At 36.1% G+C, this 21,675-nt stretch overlaps 1 protein-coding gene across 1 annotated transcript in view; it reads left to right on the top strand.

Annotated features, from left to right (window-relative positions):
- RMDN2 (regulator of microtubule dynamics 2) overlaps window positions 1-21,675 on the top strand; it is a 57,669-nt gene that overhangs the window by 23,292 nt on the left and 12,702 nt on the right. Inside the window, exons 3-8 of the mRNA XM_054567699.1 lie at window positions 1,787-1,961; window positions 4,153-4,255; window positions 9,991-10,051; window positions 16,216-16,291; window positions 17,184-17,261; window positions 20,454-20,552. Coding sequence (XP_054423674.1) covers window positions 1,787-1,961; window positions 4,153-4,255; window positions 9,991-10,051; window positions 16,216-16,291; window positions 17,184-17,261; window positions 20,454-20,552 — 592 coding nt within the window. The remainder of the gene's footprint in view (window positions 1-1,786; window positions 1,962-4,152; window positions 4,256-9,990; window positions 10,052-16,215; window positions 16,292-17,183; window positions 17,262-20,453; window positions 20,553-21,675) is intronic.

The raw sequence follows: 21,675 nt of genomic DNA, 5'->3' as shown, positions 1-21,675 counted from the left end.
TTAATGTTTTCTATTAAATAATCATATCATCTGTAATAAAAGAGGGTTACATTACATTTGAACAAGTATGTGAAACAGGCAAGCAATTAAAGAGGTGGCTGTACAGGGAAGAACATACCAGGGAGAAGGAACAACAAATACAAAGCTGTAAAAGCAGGAACACGACTGATGAGTTCAGGGACTGAGAAGGAAGCCAGAGTGCCTGGAGGGCAGTGGGCCGGGAGGAGGGTGGTAGGTGGGGTCAGGGGCTCTGGATTAGATTATGTAGGGCCTGGTAGACCACTCCAAGGATTTAGATTTTCATTCTGATTTGGACATCCGTTAGAGGTTTTGAGCAAAGGGCGACATCATTTGCATCAGGTTTTTCAAAGACCAGTCTGGCTACTGTGTAGAGAAGAAACCGTCAGGGTTAAGGACTAAAGGAGGGAGATGCAATTATACTAACCCAGGAGAGATGGTGGTGGTTTAGACCAGGGAAGTACTAGGTGGAGGTGGTGATAAAGTGACTATATTCTGGGTCTATTTTGAAGATGGAACCAAAAGGAATTTCTAACAGACTGGATATTGCCTCGGAGAGAAAAAGATGAGTCAAGGATGAGTCTAAGTGTTTTGATTGGGCAACTGGAAGAATGAAGTTTCCGTTAATAATGTTGTTGAAGAAGTTGAATATCATTTCATATAGTGTCTTCTTTATAAGGGCTTTGAAATGAATTTATTTTGTATTGGAAATAGTTGCACTGCTCTCAAAAACTTGTTTCATTTGTATCTTTGTTAGTATTTGCCAGGGACTGTGACTACATTGGCTGCTGGAAGATACATTTGTGTCTCTTGTAGTAAAGGTATAGATATTTAAAGTATATGTATTTTTTTTTAATTTACCTCACTCGCATTTGGCCTTGTTTTTATCTGTTTTCACCACTTCTAATTAGTTCTCTTATATGTAATACATTCTTACATACCTCCTTAAAATCTTTTTAGAACAGGACAAGTTTTGAATAAATGAAAACATTGTTTTTTGTATGCCACCAAAAAAAAAAAAAGAAAGAAAGAAAAGAAAATGTGGAAGGTAGCACGCATTTTTGAAAACTAAGAACATCATCTGGAACTATAAATATAGATGTATGCATGTGTGTGTGTGTATTTGGGTGCCTGCTGAGCATTCAACAACATTTGGTGCATATCCTCTGTGTGTCAAGTGCTGTTATGGGCACTTGATACATCACTTGATAAAACAAAAACTCCTAAGTGTCAGGGAGCATGCAGTCTGGTGGGGGTGATACTGGGGGAAAAAAAGCACATGTAATAAATTAATAAATTAGATAGTATAGTAGAAGATGATACTTATTACAGGAAAGAGATGCCACGCAGGAGAAGGGAGGTTGGCCGTGAAGGGAATGTGGAGGGTGGAGGGCGCAGTATTCATCTGAGTGGTCTGGGTGGGCCACATGGAGATGACGACACTGGAGCTGAGACTTGAAAGAGGTGAGGATATGAGTCAATGCTTTTCTGAGGGAAGAGTAGGGGTGTGAGTAGCACGTTTAGGGAACAGCCAGGCGGCCAGTGTGGAGTTTGAGTGAGGACAGTGGTAGGAACCGGGGAGGCGGGGCGGGCTGGGAGATGACATCATAGGGCCTTGGGGCCTGTGGTGAGGACTTGAGCTTTTTCTCTCAGTAAAAAAGGCACCATTGCAGAGTTTCAGCGTAAAGGAGGAATGAATTTTAAATGATCACTTTGGCTACTATAGTGTAACTTTCAAGAGAGTTGATGACTATTTCTGCAATTTTAGGTATATTACAGCTAATACTGACACAGAAGAACAGAGTTTCCCAGTCCCTAAAGCACTTAACACACACACTGAGGAATTAAATTTAGATGTCCTTCTGCAGAAGGCAGATGACTTACGTATGGACGAGTCCAGCAAGATGGAGAGTTTTGAACTACTTTGCGACCACAAAGAAAAGGTAAGAGATACATGATAATAATATGTTTGTACAGTTTTAATTTTTGATTTAACCTCTCCAATTGATATTATGACCATAACAATTGTGTCACAGATTACAGAAGCTAAATGACTGATGCCAAATTGTCCTGTAATATGACTAAAAATTTTGTAAAGGATTTATAGGACTTTATTGGGCTCTAAGATTATAAAAATGAGAACTAGAGATATGAGTATTCAGATTTACAATATATTGCCACCTACAATACGTCCTTTTTGCCCAATTTTTTGAGGGAAAAATAAGGATGTGCATTATACATGGGCATAATGATTATATACCGTGGGTATAATAATGCACATAATAATCTAGTATAATGTGCACAAAAACGCGGGAACACATGTATAGCAAAATATAGGGTACTTTGATTTTTATTCACTTGTTATATTTAATAAATATTTTATAACAAATAATAAGACATTGCTATTCTTGGGGAGAAAAAATTATATTTTAAGTTTTCTAACTTAGAGTTATTAATATAACAATTATTAATGTAAATATTTTAATCTACTTCTATCAGTGGTTATTCTTCAGTGTTTAATGTTGGGATGAATTGGGAAAGCCCATTCCTGCCATTGTCACAATCACTACCACTACCAGCAACACCACCTCCACCAACACCAATACCAGCCACCACCACCACCACCACCACCACCACCACCAACACCAATACCAGCCATCGCCACCACCACCACCACCACCACCAACACCAATACCAGCCATCGCCACCACCACCACCACCACCACCACCAACACCAATACCAGCCATCGCCACCACCACCACCAACACCAACACCAATACCAGCCATTGCCACCACCACCACCACCACCACCACCAACACCAATACCAGCCATCGCCACCACCACCACCAACACCAATACCAGCCATCGCCACCACCACCACCACCACCACCAACACCAATACCAGCCATCGCCACCACCACCACCACCACCACCAACACCAATACCAGCCACCGCCACCACCACCACCAACACCACCAACACCAATACCAGCCATCGCCACCACCACCACCACCACCACCACCAACACCAATACCAGCCATCGCCACCACCACCACCACCACCACCAACACCAACACCAGCCACCACCACCACCACCACCAACACCAACACCAACACCAATACCAGCCATCGCCACCACCAACACCAACACCAATACCAGCCATTGCCACCACCACCACCACCACCACCACCAACACCAATACCAGCCATCGCCACCACCACCAACCACCACCACCAACACCAACACCAACACCACCGCCACCACCACCACCACCACCACCACCAACACCAACACCAGCCACCACCACCACCACCAACAACAACAACACCAACACCAATACCAGCCACCACCACCACCACCACCAACACCAACACCAGCCATCGCCACCACCACCACCACCACCACCAACACCAACACCAGCCATCGCCACCACCACCACCACCACCACCAACACCAACACCAGCCATCGCCACCACCACCACCACCAACACCAACACCAACACCAGCCATCGCCACCACCACCACCACCACCACCAACACCAATACCAGCCATCACCACCAACACCAACATCAAAAATAAGGATTTGTGATATCCCGAAGAGCAATAAATCTCTTTCTTTCCTACAAACAACTCTAGCCTTTGAGGATCTAGCAACTCTAAACACATTGTCTCGAAGTTTTTAAATCTCCAGGATTATATTTAGGTAATTTAGGTTAAAAAAATGGCTGCTCTTTTGAGTCTATGTGATCTGTAATAACTTACCAGTTTATTATCTGAAATGCTCTTGCAAGCTTTGTACTGACAGTAGATAAATTATAAAGTAAATAAGAAGAGGGCACTACCACCCAGGAGAATGTATGGATTCTGGCACCTGTCAATTCTGTTTTCTACATAGGTGTGGAGCTAATGTGTGGGTAGTATTAATTGGTTTTAAGTTCCAAATGTAATGCTATAATAAGTCACATTTTGTAGCCATGAATATTTTATTTTAAAATGTTATATGAACAGGAATAGATTCAGTCATCTCTAAATACCATCTTACCTACCTAATTTTTTAAAGTTGCTGTGGAAAACATTTATAGTTTGGTCAAGACACTGAATTAATCTGATGTGCAATTCTACCTTTTCAGTTTAGAGATGAAATAGAGTTCATTTGGAGGTTTGCTCGTGCTTATGGAGACATGTATGAGCTATCTACAAATACACAAGAAAAGAAACATTATGCTAATATTGGTAAGTATTTTATAAAGATTGATTTTCCTCAGGTGGCAATTACCGCCTATAATAAAACACTAATGAATTTTAATTAAAGCTAAATTATCTTAGCTAAAACCAATATGTTTAACCTATTTCTGTATATCCTGGTACTGAAAAATACATATAATCTAAGGACAGAAAGGTTTTTTAGGACTAAGTATATGTTCTTTAAAAATATTTGAGTATATTAGAATAAGCAACTGAAAAACTCAAACTTTAGCTTTTAATGTTTATATAATAAAGCCACAAAAAGATGAGACATGAAGTGCTAATGTTCAAAAAGCAATAATAGGCAGAAGACACTTAACCTCAAAAATAGTCTTTCACCACAATTAAGATAACCCTCCTACTTCCTATAATGTAGAATTCCAAGTACCACAAAGAAGTAACTATTCAGACCTTAATGTTTTTTTCAATGATCTTGATAAACAAGATTAACCTTGAGTTGATTATTGTCCTAGCTGAGTGATGAGAAGGTAATGGTTTACTATACTGTCCTCTATACTCTTTTGCTTATTTTTTAAATTTTCCATAATAACAACAACATAAGAAAAACAGCCAGAATGTCAAGTTGTTTATTCATAGATATCTCACCTTGACTCACTGAATAGCGAAACTTTCGTGCAAAAAGTTCCTTAACTGCCATCTACGTGAGCATCAGGGTAGTGATTTGACTAAAAACTTCTTTAATTCTTCTTTTATTCCAAAGTCCTCTCTTTTCCAAGCTTTCCTTGTCTAAGACAACATGAAGAAGAAATAGCAGGGAGGTAATGATACTTCAGGTCTCCTTCCAGTCTCTTTCTCTGTCCTTTTTATTTCCAAAAATGAAATATTTCCAAACTTCTGTAGTTACATTTCTTCCACCGGTAGATTTCCTTGCCAGTTGATCTCTGCACTATAATTCTCTCTCGGTGGCAGGAGGATGGAATCCTTCTCTTGTTCTTAACATGTTCATCAGTTTGTGGAGCAGTTTTTCCACAGCAAGCCATTTTGCACGCCATAGACAAAATGGAATTCTAAGAAGAGATATATTAACTTAAAGGCAAATAAAAATTTAACCAAAGAGAACAAACTGATTTTTTATATCTACTAAGAAAATCAAAGTATGTCAATGTAAACTGTTCCAAGATTCATCATTTTTTTCTTTTTTTAATAAATACATTTTTTAAAAAAAATTTTATTGTATTTTTTCCATTACCATTTAGCCCCCTTATACCCCACTCCCCTCTGTAGTTACCACACTGTCGTCCATGTCCATGAGTCCTTTTTCCCTTTGCTTGAACCCTCCACCCTACCCACCATAGCTTTCATCCTACTCTCTATGAGTCTGTCTCTATTTTTCTTGTTAATTCGTTTGTTCATTAGATTTGACATATGAGTGAAATCATATGGTATTTGTCTTTCTCTGGCTTTTTTCACTTAGCATAATGTTCTCCAGGTCTATCCATGCTGTTGCAAACGGTAAAAATTTTTTTTTATGGGCCGAATAGTATTCCATTATGTAAACGTCCCATAGTTGTTTTATGTACTCATCTACTGATGGGCACTCGGGCTGCTTGCATATCTTGGCGATTGTAAATAACACTGTGATGAATATGGGGGTGCTTATGTTCTTTCAAATTAGTGTTTTGGATTTCTTCAAATGAATTCTCAGAAGTAGGATCACTGGGTAAAAAGGCAGATCCATTTTGAATTTTTTGAGATATCTCCATACTGCTTTCCACAGTGGCTGCACCAGTCTGCATTCCCACCAATGGTGCAAAAAGGTTACCCTTTCTCCATATCTTTACTAGCACTTGTTTTTTGAGTTAATAATGATAGCCATTCTGACAGGTGTGAGGTGATAATCTCACTGTGATTTTAATTCGCATTTCTCTGATAATTAGTAATGTTGAGCATCTTTTCATATGTCTGTCGGCCATCTGTATGTCCTCTTTGGAGAAGTGTCTATTCAGGTCCTTTGCCCAATTTTTAATTCGATTGTTTGGTTTTTTGGTGTTGAGTTTTGTAAGCTTCTTTATAAATTTTGGGTATTAACTGCTTGTCAAGTGTATCAGTGAATATCTTCTCCCATTCTGTGGGTTGTCTTTTTATTCTGTTGATGGTTTCCTTTGCTGTGAAAAACTTTTAAATTTGATGTAGTCCCACTTGTTTATTTTTTCTTTTGTTTCCCTTGCCTGGGGAGATATATCAGGTAAAATATTGTTACAAGCAGTGTCCAAGATTTTACTGCCTAAGTTTTATTCTAGGATTTTTATGGTTTCAAGTCTAACATTTAAGTCTTTAATTCATTTTTAATTTATTCTTGTGTGTGGTATAAAATGTGGTTTCGTTTCATTTTTCTGCACATATCTGTCCAATTTTCCCAACATAATTTATTGAATTAAACTATCTTTAGTCCATTATAGGTACTTACTTCTTCTGTTGAATATTGGCTATAAAGGTGTGGGTTTATTTCTGGGCTCTCTCTGTTCTGTTCCATTGATGTATGTGTCTGTTTTTATGCCAGTACCATGCTGTTTTGATTACTATGGTCTTATGGTATAGTTTGATATTAGGTAGTGTGATTCCTCCAACTTGGTTCTTCTTTCTCAGGATTGCTGTTGTTATGTGGGTCCTTCTGTGGTTCCATATAAATTTTTGAAATAATTGTTCTAGTTCTGTGAAATATGTCATTGGAATCTCAGTAGGAATTGGGTTGAATCTATAGATTGTTTTGGGTAGCATGGACATTTTAATGATGTTATTTCTTCCTATCCATGAACACTGTATGTGCTTCCACTTATTTGTATCTTCTTATCTTCTTCTATTTCTTTCTTCAGTTCTTAGAGTTTCCCTAGTGTAGGTCTTTTACATCCTTGGTTAAGTTTATTCCTAGGTATTTTATTCTTTTTGAAGCAATTGTGAATGGGATTTTTTTTCTTAATTTCCCTTTCTGTTAGTCCACTATTGACGTATAAAAATGCAACTGATTTGTGGATATTAATTTTTTATCCTGCTATTTTGCTGAATTCATTTGCTGAGTTCTAGTAATTTCTTGGTAGAATCTTTGGGGTTCTCTGTGTACACTGTCATGCCATTTGCAAGTAAAGGCAGTTTTACTTCCTCCTTTCCAATTTGGATGCCTTTTATTTTTCCTTCTTGTCTGATTGCTATGGCTAGGACTTCCAGTACTATGTTGGATAAGAGAGGTGAAAGCAGACATCCCTGCTTTGTTCCCAATCTTAAGGGGAAAGCTTATAGTTTTTGCCCTTTGAGTATTATGCTGGCAGTAGGTTTGTCATATATGGCCTTTATTATGTTTAGATATGTTCCCTCTATTTCCACTTTGCTGAGAGTTTTTATCGTAAATGGGTGCTGGATTTTGTCAAATGCTTTTTCTGCATTTACTGATATGATCATGTGGTTTTTATCCTTCATTTTGTTTATGTGGTAAGTCACATTTATTGATTTGTGAATGCTGTACCAACCTTGCATTCCTGGAATAAATCCTACCCTGGGCATTAGGTCTCCTTCTGTATTTTGAGGTAGAAATACTGTAGCAAAATAGACGTATTCTTTAACTGCAGAGGAGCTTATGGCTTTGTGGGAGAGGCAGTATTATTCAAATAATCATACATATAAAAAACAAACTGAAAAATGTTAATAAAGAAGGAGGCAGGTGTGAAGAGAGTGTATAACAGGAAGATATAATTGTAGGGGGGCATTGGTGCAGGGAAGTCTTTCCTATGGAAGTAATGGTTTCACATAGGTAAAAATATTTAGGATCTAGATTTTTAAATTGAGTGGGAGTTTAAATGAGTTCAGGTATGAGCTGGTAGAAATGGAAAAAGAAATAGGCTGGAGGAAATTTAGGGACAAGAATGGAGTGTAGAATAGACTAGGATATATTCAAAACAAGAAAAAATTCTATTGTATCAAAGAAAAAGGAGTGAAGCCTCAGATGTGTTCATTTAGATATTGAAATAAATTAAAAAGAATTACTTTTCTCATCCATTTAGGAAGTACTTATTTAAAAATTACTGTGTCCAGGAACAATGTTAAAATGAAGGGTGAAGGGAAGGAGAAGAGGGAGAGAAGGAAGGATGTAAATATGACTAAGACAGTGCAACACTAAGGAACTCACTATATAGAACACTATGGAGACAGCCAGTTACAACTTAGTGTACAGGTCTAAGTGCTTGGTAAGGACAGCAAATAGACTAGAACTGAGACCAGCCATTGAAAAGTGCTGAGCGTCACTTCCCATGATAATCTATTGAAATTGTTATCCAAGGGAAGATTTAGTTACTGGAGAATGCAGAATTCTTTCATGAAACTCAAATTGGCATATGCCATTATACAATACATGATTGATCATAACTTGTGTTACATATGAATTGTGAATCTTATATCTAAAGGATGTTATTATAATTTCCAGAATGAAATGATTGAGACAAATGCCTCAAATAGGTCACCATATACAATTCTGTAATGGAAATATCTTTCCTTCCAGCCCTCAACTGTATAAATGAGGCTGTGAAACCAGGCTGTATACTACCCAGATCCCTTTACTATTCTCTCCTGTATTGCAGGCTTGTGGTAGTGTAATAAAAGCTCTTTTTGTTCATTTTAGAACATAGCTACAATGTTGATTTGGTTGTACTGTTTGCACGTTAAAAAGCACTTATGCTTTTCAATCACTTATTTATAAATTACCGACTCTTTTAATATATATGTCCACAATGTAATATCAGTTATTATTAAAATACTTCACTTTTGAATTTTTTTCCAGTTTATGGAGCTTTCTACAGCAAGTACTTCTCTTAGTGGATAGGACTATAAAGTACCACTTTAACAAATTAACAAATAAGAGAATAACTCTTATAAAGATTTATAAAGATGATCTCAACTACTTAGAGGAGCATTTTCTTTCCAAGGCAAAAAAAAAAAAAAGAAAGAAAGAAAGGAACAAAGAAAAAAGAAATGATATAAAATAAAACAGCCACATTTTGAGAAAATTTTAAGAATGTGGTTCATTTTTGTTGCATTTAGATTTCTCAAGCCAATAAACAAATCTCTATTCAAAGTAATTATTGCATGATTAAAAGTTATTCTAAATGAAATAAAATGATTTGGGAGACTAATTTATGTACTTAGCCTGTTCTTTATTGTGAATAATTAGATGAGAACTTCTCTGGGCAACTTTCCCTTACTCTGTTCTCTGCTGTGCTCTCTCTCTCTTATTTTTTTTTACCTTGCTTTTAATTTTTGCATGTAATTTGTTTGTTTATATACCTGCTACCTACTGAACTGTGAGCCCTAGGAATTCAAGAACTGTGTCTTATTTGACTTTTTATTCCAACAAGCACACATAATATGACACTTAGAAAGTGCTCAACAAATGTTAGTTAATTACAAAATAACTTCTATTAGTGTTTTTAAATACTATTTGAATGACTTTTCTTGCACTTGGGGCAACCACTTAGTCCAGTGGGTCTCAGACTTGAGCATACACAATAATCACTAGTGACCTGTTAGAACACATTGCTGAGTCGTAGGGGTTATGATCAAGTAAGTCTCCTATGTGGCCAAAAGTTTGCCTTCTAACAGGTTTCCAAGTGATGTTTTTGGTCTTGGGACCATACTTTAGATATCACCACTTTACTTCAACAACCTACCCTTTACCAACTCACATGGAGGAACTAAGTGTAAGTACATTTATCTTTCAGGAAAGACACTAGGTGAAAAAGCTATCACTAGAGCACCCACGAATGGACATTGTCATCTGTGGTAAGTACATAGGATTTATGCGGTCTTTCAAAATTCTAATATACCTCTATAAATTACAATGATATTTCAACATATTATTGACCATTTAACCTGTCACATTCACTGAAAAATATATTTAGTAGGTAACAGTAACTGTTCTTGTTTTGCTTATTCTCATGTATTTTTTAGTATGTATATTTTAAATATATTTAAGGTAAACTTTCACTGAAGATTTTATAAGTGAATCTACCAAGTTCGGTGGCTTTGAATTTGATGAATTCTAATTAAAACTAATTTAAATAACATTTTATTTGAAAACAAATACTAAAATGATACTGTGTTTTTAACTGAAATGTAGAAAGAATGCTTCACAGAATAAAAGCACATCATCCATTTCTTATACCTTGATAAGCCAAGGTATGCAAATTCTGCAGGTCAAAGAAAAGGCATTTATAAGATAAGAAAGCTCAAACAAAGGATATTTAAATAGGAGGATGGATATGGGTGAATAATATCCTTAGGGCAAAAAAATTTTTTCTTATGTTTTATTTTGAATCCTGCATAAGTATAGAATTATGAAGCACAAATAAGAAGAAATATATTTTTAATCAGTATTCCTTTTACTTGTAGTTGCATTTTTGCAACATTTTTTAATTTCTTAGGGTTTTTTTCCCCCCTCCCTAGTAATACAGGTACTTTAGGTGCTGGGAAGATACAGTAATAAATTAATTTATAAGACTTCTCTCAGATCTAGATTTCCAGAAATCTGTCCTTCTTCGAGGTTATTTTATTCTTCTGGGGCACCCTGAGGCTAAATCTCTCTCAGAATGGTTCCCTTTCCACAGGTGCGCATTTGTCCCCCAGGAAGTTCATTGTTGCCCCACCAACTGTGGAAATGCGCACAGCTTTCCCTCAGCAGACCTGTTTCTTTGCTCTGCCACGAAGCAGCGGGAGCTCCATCCACATACTCTTATCTCAAAACTTCCCTGGACAGGAGTCAACTTTTTTTTATGTTCCCTAAACTCCAAGGGACATGCAAAATAAGAAGAGGTCTTTTGAAGCTGCCCTCACTTAGCTTACTATGAGATGTAAGCCTACCCTCTGCCCTCTCCCATAAGAGGGTGAGGGGGGAGCCCACAGTACCCTAACACTTCTCCTCATAGAAATCTCCCTCCATGTCTCTTTCACACACAGTGAATTCTTTGCCTTTTCTTACGTAGCCTGGAGAGAGATGAAGGGTTGAGCCTGGGAGAACCTGTGAATCATATTCTTAGCATGTCATACATGGATAGTAGAGCGTCTTGCTTTAGGAACCGGAGGACATAATAGATCAAGTATTGTTCTGTGCCCTGGGTATCTCTGCCAATCTCTAGGAGAAAGGTAATTTTGCAGTCAACATCCTGGTACATTTCTTTACCATAATGCCCCCAGTATATGAGGGTCTTGGCTATTATTTCTATAGCCAATTTTACCTTTCTTACCTAATTTGTATAATAATAATATTAATAAATGAACATATATATGCATTAGGTTCTTATGTTCTTCTACTATTAACAGTAATAGTAATGAATTTATACCGAGGCAGCCATACTCTCTCCATCTCCTTCGATGTTGGAGGTGTTTGGAGTTGGTTAGCTAGGTGTAGTTCCAGAAAGAACACCCAGGTTCTGCTCTTAACTAAGTTGTTCCTCCTGTTTCTCCTCTTCCTCTTTCTTTTCCTCCTCTGGGTTGCTTTTCCTTTGCTCTCCTTTTCCTTTGCCCTTACTGCATCTGCATCCAGGAAGAATCTCTTAAAAATGTCCATTGGATGTTAATTCTCAATTTGAGGGCATTAATCAGTGTGAGCTTCCAAACTTCCGTACAGGAAAATGTTGACTTTTCTCTGAGGGCTTCATAAGTACCATGAAATCCATCTTGTGAGGACAGATTATGATTAGCTCTTCCTGAGTGGGTTGCCCAGTCTCTCGTCTACTAATCTGGCTTCTTCTCATTTGTTCATCTTTTTCACATTTTTTCTTGTGAACTAATTGTTATTTTTTTAACCATGGGATTTAACTCCGAAGTTAAATCTTACTAACACACACCTACGGTCATGATCCAATTTGGTTTCACATATTTCTTATTGGTATCAGCTTTTATAATAAAAATACTAAAATCTAATCAGTTGATAAAAATGTAACAAATTCTAATGTCAATTTTGTCTAAATTCTTGGAATGTAGTGTAATGTAGCTACTGAGTCTAAGAGTTCACATTCATATGACTAGCAGAGGTTTACGGTGATGAAAAAAAGGGAAATTGAAACTTGAGAAGCAATGGGTAAAATTTAGGTTTACTGATTCCATTATTAATTAAAGTAAAATATAGTGAAAAGGTCTTATTCTGCTTATCTTTGTTAATATGTTTAGACATTTTCATATTTATTCCGTGTAAATGACAAACTATGGCCTGCAGACCAAATCCATCTCCTTCCTTTTGTAAGTAGAGTTCTGTTGGAGCACAGCCTTGCCCTGCATTTGTGCCTAGCGATGAATTTGAATAGTTTCAGCAGAGACTCTGTGCCCCCAAAGCCTAATATTTCTGCCTGTTGGCCCTGCAGCAAAAGTTTGCCGACCCATGGTTTACAGGGTTGTGTGATGGTTTGTTAGCCTTCATTTTGAAATAAAAGATGCAATCTTTAGCAATAATTGTTTTGAAAGATTAACATCAAGGGAATAATTGAAAAACAGCATTATTTTAAAGACTTGGTTTTCATCTTCATCTTTTCCAGAGTGAAACTGCTTTGTAACTTGAAAGCTACATAAGCTTTCTGTTCTGGAATCAAGAGACTAAAACCACCAATGGATTTGCAGTTTGTTAGCCAAATTGGCCTGACCTTAATTATAAATAATGTCTTACATATTTTGTGCTCTACTGTTCACAAATTATAACCATATGCCTCATAGCATGTGATTCACAGAACAACTTCTTTTCATTTTATAGGTCGGGTAAGCAAGGCTATGTGTGTGTGGTGTGATGTGAAGACTAGTAACCAGTGTTCACACAGTACAAAGGCAGATCTTACATTCTTAAATACCCAATATTCTATTGCATTATCCTTCCTTTGCTTTCTCCCAGTATAAATAGCATTCATGCTTGATCAGAAGTGCTGCAGGAAAACTAATCGAGTTATTTTAATAGTTGTTGAAACAAGAACGTTTGTTGATTATTAAGGACATATTCAATATCACTGCCAGTAAAGTACAGAATTTCTGTCAAAATGCATGTGGTTAGAATGACCTCTAGATGGAGGTAATAGACTATATTGTGAATTAACTTTCTTCAGAGTTCCCATCAATGTAAGAGTTTAGGAAATAAAATTTTAAACTACAGTTTAAAAGATGAACACTGTAAAAAACCAAAGCGCACACCCAGAGACATAGGTGGAATTGCTTGCCAGAAAAGAAGTGGTGATCCTTTGGGAAAGAAGGCTCAGGCGGACTTTGCATTTACGATATGTAGGAAGGTAAATACTATTTTAGACTTTGAAGAAGCAGACTTCAAAAGGATTATGAAAAACATAAGACTCTAGTGACACATTATAAGGGAAAAGTGTACCTATTTCATATAATGATATCCGTAAATCATGGGGGTTTTTTTCTCAGAGTAACTTGGAGAGAATGTAGTGAGAGCACTGTAAAGGCCTAGACACGGGCATCCTTCTCACTTTCAGAAACAGAAGACTGATTGCATCACTTTAGACCAGTGAACGTAGAATCTTTCCCTTTGATTCCAGCATTGATAGTTGGGTGGTTCTGTGAATCTCTAGATAAGGACATTCAAGTAGACCCAACACAGATTTTTCTAAAAATGTCACAGGATTTTTTTTTTTTTTTTTTTTTAAATTTCTTTGCTAGTAGATAGAGTAGGGAACCAGAGCTGGTATATCTGGATTTAAGCAAGGCATTAAGGTGAGCTCACTCTAAAAATTCTTGTGAACAAGCCGTAGAAATGTGGGAAGCTTCTGGGCTATCCATGTAGACAGCAGGGTTTGGGCCTCAGTTATCCAACAGAGTGACCACTCTGTTATCCAACAGGTTGAACATCACTGTCAATCTGGAGACAATGCTAGAGTTCCAGGTCTATGTCTTAGGCATTTTGTCAGTGGGTGAAGATAGAGAAGGTGTGCTTCTAAAAGTTACAAAATAACACAAACTAAAATGAGCAGGGTGTATGATGGATGACAGTAATAACTTAGAAGATTTTCACATATGAAGCAGCCCAAGTGTCCATCATTTAATGAGTGGATGAAGCAACTATGGGACATTTACACAATGAAATACTACTTGGCTCTAAAAAAGAAGAAAATTTTACCTTTTTCAAGAGCATGGCAGACTTGGAGAACATTACGCTAAGTGAAATAAGCCAGTCAGAGAAAGACAAAAACCATATGATTTTACTCACATGTGGAATCTAATTAACGAACTGAACTAACAAGCCAAATGGAGACCAACTCCAAGAGCAGGATGACAGCTCAGGGGGTGGGGAGGTTAGAGGTTAGAGGGGCTGAGCAAAAAAGGAAAAAGGACGCATTGGCATGGACCACAGTGTGGTGATTGCAGGGAGGGGGATAAATGGTATTGAAAAAAATATAATAAAAATAAATTTTAAAAAAGAGATATGAACAAGGGTGTTAATTAATAGGGAGAAATATAAAAGGCAGGATGGAGAAAAAGTGTCAAAATTTAAGAACATTAGATAAAAACAGGTACAAATTTGAATGAAGTAGAGTTTAATTTATTAATATTGATTCATTGTGAAAATGATGTATCAATATTGTATGTCAGTATTGGTGCAGTTGTGATAAATATACTATAGTATAGATAAATATAAATAGAGAAGTAAAATATAAATATACTAGAGAATATACATTCTGAAACTCTTTGAGAGGGATGACAGAACCGAATGGCAGAAAGCATTTCGAAGGAACATGGGGAGCCTGGAGGTGACAATAGTAGTTGTCAGAAGTGAGCTCAAGAGTCTTTTTCCTGTAATCTTTTCTTAAATTCTCTGGGCTGCAGAGATGTACGTGAAGTGCAGTCTGATTTTACAATTTGTGAGTAGTAAGTATCTCCTTATCTAGTTAAGTTCTTGGTCACTTGTAGTAGGTTGATTCACTCTTGCTTCTGTCACAGATTCCATTGATTATGTAGAAACTGAAATTTAAGAGATCAAAAAGTCATACTAGAAAAGTAGCCATCTCATTGGTTGTGCATTAAGTCATATGAATTATGTGATCTTTTGCATCCAGAAATGGTCTTACCATTCCAAAAGAAGAAAATTGTTTACTTCTTATTTATACTTGAGAGTTATGCTTACCCACAGAAACAATAGAGATATATACCACCCCAAGTTACCTTTTCCATTTCAGTTATGACAATGCAAGTAAAAATGAACACCTGCTTTTGAAATACTTGGGTAAATGAATATTTTGCCTAAGACAGAAACACTCTGAAATGAAAAGTAATGCATCCCCAATGTTTAGAGTGAGCAAATTGTTGAACAAATATCACACCCAATTTATAGTCAAATAATTATTTATGTAAATTTTGTATTCTCAGTGGAAAAAAGCAAATAATCCATGGGCTGCTCTATTCTAGTAATGCAGGTTTCCAAGGAAGTGTTGAAGGACATGGGGAATTCCTTGAAAAAGTGTATTCTAAAATTACCTTTGACTCTGTTCAGTTTCAGTTATTATATTTATTTTTATTTTGAAATTACATTAGAAGAGGCCATGAAATTTTTATTTTTATTAAAGAAACAAGGATTTATTGATATATATTTTTCAACTTAATACTATACAATTAGATTATTTCTGAGAGCCTCTTTGTGACTTTATTGATAGTGATCGTAGCAGCTAACATTTCTTGACACTCACTGTGTGCCAGGCAGTATTCTAAGCAATTACATGTTTTATGTATTCACCCTCACTGCATCCATATGAGATAGATGGTGTTAGCATCTCCAGTTATAGATGAGGAAACTGGCCTCACGTTAATGTCAAATATTCATTATTTTCAGGGCTTTTGCATCTTCATGAATACTTTTGTTAAATACTAATGAATGCTTCAGAAACATTTTTAAACTGTTGTATTTGGTGGTATTTGAATAAAGTTCACACAATATCCACCGGTTTTATCTTTTTCAGGTACGCAGTTTTGTGTGGCTATGTATCTGAGTTTGAGGGCTTACAAAACAAAATCAACTATGGATATCGGTTCAAGGTATTTCTTGATATAAAAAATGTTTTAATGTAGCCATATGTTCCATTAATAGGCCTAAATCAAGTTATTCAACAAATTAATCTCTAAGAATTTATCTTTTTTCTTTAAATGAAATGGCATTCTTCAAATAGTACAATGTCAAAAGGAATCAGACTATTTGGGCGATTAAAGATTATTATTATTCTAGATCCTGAAAGAAGTCACATAATTGATGAATGTTATTTTTTCAAAGATAGAGGATTAGCCTATTGGTGATGAGCTCACTAATACTGTAAACATGACTGAGCCTAATTAGTTAACATTTTCTGTGTATTGATTTGCAAGAGGAGTAGAATCCAATCTAGGGCTCTATTTACCATGATGGATGAATGGAATAAGTAATGTAATATGTATCTTTATAATGTGCCTCTAGTTGTAATAGCTCAATAAATAACCCCTCAGAGTCAATAATTATAGTTATGGGCCAATAGGCCTTTGTGTCCCAGCTCCCTGCAACCATTTGATAAGGTCAGTGGGTAGATTCCTCTACCATCTAGTTCTGCTATTTTTTCCTCCATTTTACTAATTATTTGATATTTGTAAGTTCACCTCTGAATTGAGTATTATCTAGGCAGGTCCTAGGCAGACAGTAATGTGACTGGGAGTTTTCTATTTTTATAGTGACCTTTTGGCTTTAAATTATCTGTAGCCTTATTAAATCATAGTTACAGCTCTGATGCTCGTTCTGAGCAATCATTTTTCATAATGAATTAATTGATAATAATTATATTAATTATTAATGATAGGGATTGAGGAGTAGGATGAAACAGTATTGTAAAGCTCCTTTGAGTTTGCTAGGTACAGTTCTATTTAACACTACCTCCAAATCTGCTTCTTTGGGATTTTCTTTCAGAAACATCTAGATAAAGCAATCCAATTTTTACCTGAAGAACCCTTTTTGTATTACCTCAAAGGAAGATACTGTTACACTGTAAGTCAAATGCTTTTAGCTATAAATCTTATTTGAGTATATTCTGATTGTATGATATATTTTCAGTGACTTATTTATTCTTTTATTTTATCTAGTGCTACTTTAGGGAAACAGATAAACAATACATATTTTATGAGTTTATATATTTTATATATTTATATATTATGTTCCATATAATATATGACTTTAGATAAGTATGTGTGTCGTTTCCCTTTACTGCCTCTCCATTTCCCCACGTAGCAGTCACACTGTGTCCCTTTGTGCTCCCTCGGGGGGTCATCTGCCACCTACACACAGGTAGCCTCTCTTGGTGCACTACAGCGTGTTTTGTCGGAGGACTTTTCTCATTCAGAGCTGACGGAGTGTAAATTATGTGCTCACTGGCCAGAAGATAAATAAAACACAGTTTTTTTCTTCAAGAAACAATTTAGAAAGCGGCATACAACTTATAGAAATAAAGGTGCCTGGTAAGTCTAAGACCAAGTGTCTTAAATGACATAAGTTTATGGAAAATTAACAGAATATGAAAATATATCTTAAGCAATACATGAAAAAATTACCATGAAGAGACACGCTACTTCTGAATTACAAAAGTAGAGTAAGCACAAGAGGAAACTTTTAAAATGAGTTTTGAAGAAGATGAGGGATGAAGAGGGAAGCTTGCTTTTATTGAAGACCTACCACACATCAGATATGCATTTTAGACTTTACATTTCTTATCTCAAATACTCCCTATAGCAGCTCTAATAATTATAATTTTCTCAAATAATCTCTTATAAGCAGCATTTATTTTTCCAGTTTTAAGTATTAAGGATCTGAGTCTTCATGAAGGTATGAGACTCCCGTAAGGTTTAGAAACCATTGACCCAACCTCACATGAGTCTGGAACTTCAATGTATATTATTTATCTAGGCTTCAAAACCCAAGAAGGAAATTTTAATGCAAAATGGAACCTGAAATTCATGCCATACACAAGTGGCAGAAGCTAATGTTAGTCCCCCCTGGAGGAATGTAGCTTCACATAGGCCTTATGGAGCTCTCGCAGAGTGGCCCAGCACTATCAAAAGCAATAGGATAGACAAGAAATAAGCCATCAGGAATGACAATCAACAAAAAGAACAAAAGAACAGAAATAGATATAAAAGGACTTTAGATTTTCGAAACATAGAATACAGGACATTAAATAGTTACCTATCTGTTTTTGGTTGTTTGTTTGTTTTTTTTTAAGCGGAACTAGTCGGGGAAATGGAGGAGGAGCATGAGACTATAAAAATTACCAGGTAGAGCTGAAAAAAATGAAACAGTTTTTGATATAAAAAGAGTACTGTTAAGCATTAAAAGAAAACTCAGTGGAAAATTTTAGCAGTAGACAGACATCCCCAGGGAGAGAATTAGCAAACTTTAAGATAAATCTGAAAAAGTTACCTGGAATGCAGCACAGGGGAACAAATGGATGGGAAATATGAAGACAAGATAAAAACACAAGGAAGGTAAGGACAGTACATAGTGGTAAATTTTCGCCCAGCTCTTTGGGTAATGAATGGAACAAGAAGACAAAAGAAAGTATAGTAAGTTTGTAAACATTGAAGCCTCACTTTTAATAACTTTGATTTAATACACATATATGAAAATACATGCCTAACCATTGGAGAATACACATTTTTCAAGCATACATAGAATGTTTACAAAATTGACCATATATGAGGTCATGAAGCAAGTCATAATAAATTTTAAAGAATTGCTACCTTCCAGGTTTTCTGATAACCGTACAATTAAATTAGAACTTAAAAAACAAGACAACTTAAAAAATAACAAATCTTGACATTAGAAATATTTAAAACCACAAAGAGATGCCATTTTTATTTTCTTACTCATTTGATAAAATTTTAAAATGTCAGGGAAATGTTGCAAGGATATGAAGCAACAGGAATTCTTACACTGTTGTAGGAGCATAAATTGGCTCAGTCATCTTAGAAACAATTGGGTATTATCTTTTAAATTTGATTACTTGCCCAAGGACCATAAGACCCACACTGGTGCCTACCCTAGAGAACCTCTTGCAAATGTGCTTCAAAAGGCATGTGGAAGAATGCCTGTAGCGGCCTTGTTCCTCAGAGCAAAACAATGGAAAAGACCCAAATGTCCATTGGCAAAAGAGTGGATGAAAAATTGTTGATGTATGTTTAAATGATGGAATGTTTCACAGTTACTTGGGTGACCAAATGTCAGTTATACTCAACCAGATGAAATTTTAAAACTATAATATTTAACTGAGAAAGTTATACAGCTGAAGCTATCAATAATATAATATTGTATGTCCGCTGTAATTGAAATAGAAAAAGTTATTTTAAAAATACTTAAGTAGAAAAAACCTTATCAAAGGAAATAACAATGTTTTTGTAAAGTGTTTTCTAAAAAAAGCAAAAATAAGCTTAGCAATCAGTCACAATCCTTGTACATACAAAAGCAAGGAAACAACTTTTTTTAAAAATAGAGCTTAATGGCTACGTAGAAACCTAGAAGATGGAACTGGGAAGGAAGGCTCTTGATGGGGTTGGGAACAGCATCAGTACCCTTTTAACTGTTCATTTATGATTTTTTTTCATCTTTTATGATAAACATCTAATATTCATATTTGGGGAAAATGAACACCTTTTTTTAAAAAAACAAGAAAAGCTTTCCTCTTGAATTGTACGTATGTACCTTGGACCCTCACTCCGCATTTCCTCTTGGTTGAGAATCCTTGTTCTGTTTAAATGTCTGAGGTGCTGCCTGCTGGGTCAGGTTGGCAGCATGGGGCCGGCAGGAGAAAGCAAAGGCAGGGTCTGGTAACTAGTACACTCTTGTGCCAAGAAATACTTTGCAGTCATATGAGAATCATGAATCAGATGAGTAGACAAGGTCCACATTATTCCTTACCCTTATCCCTTTTTCCCTGGTTGAACACAAATCTTATGAGTATTTCAAATCAGTTTTGTAACCAATGCTTTCAGAATTCATAGTTTGTTAGAATTATGAAAAAAGGTAAAATATTAATACCATAAGCTGATATCTCTCATATATTTTATTTATGGACATGTATTTATATGCATTATATGCCTATATGTACACAGATACACAAACATCTAACTGAGGAGAGATTATTCATTCAAAAGATGAACGCTTTCTAAAAGCGGTGTTCTATGTTTGCAGGTCTCAAAACTGAGCTGGATTGAGAAAAAAATGGCTGCCGCTCTATTTGGAAAAATACCATCTTCAACTGTACAAGAAGCTTTGCAAAATTTCCTTAAGGTATATTTTGCCTATCCAGTTTTTGAGCGTCAAATTAGCTCGTATCTGCACCAGTCCTTCCTACCCTTGCCAAGGAAATTTTTCTCTTCTCCACATGTAGATCTCTAATAGTTTGAATCCTGGTTCTGTTTTAAGCTTCTCATAACATAAGTTATGCTTTAAATCCAAGGTGCTTCTTAGAGTGGCTAGGTATGCCCTAGGTTTCAGATATAACAGGCCTTACTACCAAATCCAAGAGCAACTCTCTAGGTCATGTGACTGTGTTTAAAAGAATGTGTGCCCTATTAGACTTGGTCCCAAAAATGCCTGATTAGCCTAACATAGGAACAGTTTAATCTTAAAGAACTAAAAGATACCAAATGGAAGAGGTATTTTAAAAGCTGTTCCATAAGTTGCAAGCAGTTCAATGAAACATTTGGGGCAGTAGACCAAATCAGTATTTTCATTTGTGTCTTAAAATGTATAATTGCTATGCTAATAAAACTCTGAGCAGTAATAGGTGTGTGTGCACACATGTAAATGTGCAGTATACCCACCCATATAACCAACTTCCTGTTGTGTTAATCCCTTCGCCTTTGTCTGGAACCAATTATAGACTTTAATAGATACTAAGGTATCTTTTTCCCCACCTACAGCTTCAGATTTGTAACAATATAGATAAAATCAGGCTTCGACCTGTATTGTCCAACTTATTGTACATGCTGGGTTTTTTGTTGTTTTAAATATTGATTTTGTAGAACTGAGAGTGAACTTAGAGATCATATAGCCTTAAATGAGAATTAGGTTTCATTGGATTTTTCATCTCTGAACAGTAGCTCATGGCTTCCTAGAAGGTGTGGGAAAAAGTAAATCTTCTGACACGCTGGCCATGTGGCCCAGTTGGTTGGAGCATCATCCTATATACCAAAAGGTAGCGGGTTTGATTCTAGTCACAGCATAAACCTAGGTTATGGTTTGGATGCCCTGCTGGGATGCATATGGGAGACAACTGATCGATACTTCTCTCTCATGTTGATGTTTCTCTCTCACGCTCTCTCTCCCTCCACCCCCTTCCTCTCTCTAAAATTAATAAACATATCTTCAGGTGAGGATTCAAAAAAAATTTTTCTTCAGTGTTCTGAAA

Source organism: Pteronotus mesoamericanus, unplaced genomic scaffold (assembly GCF_021234165.1).
Source record: "Pteronotus mesoamericanus isolate MK-2021 breed Mesoamerican mustached bat unplaced genomic scaffold, CSHL_Meso_final contig_101, whole genome shotgun sequence".
NCBI classification, from domain to species: domain Eukaryota; kingdom Metazoa; phylum Chordata; class Mammalia; order Chiroptera; family Mormoopidae; genus Pteronotus; species Pteronotus mesoamericanus.
This window is presented reverse-complemented; position numbering and strand designations above follow the sequence as displayed.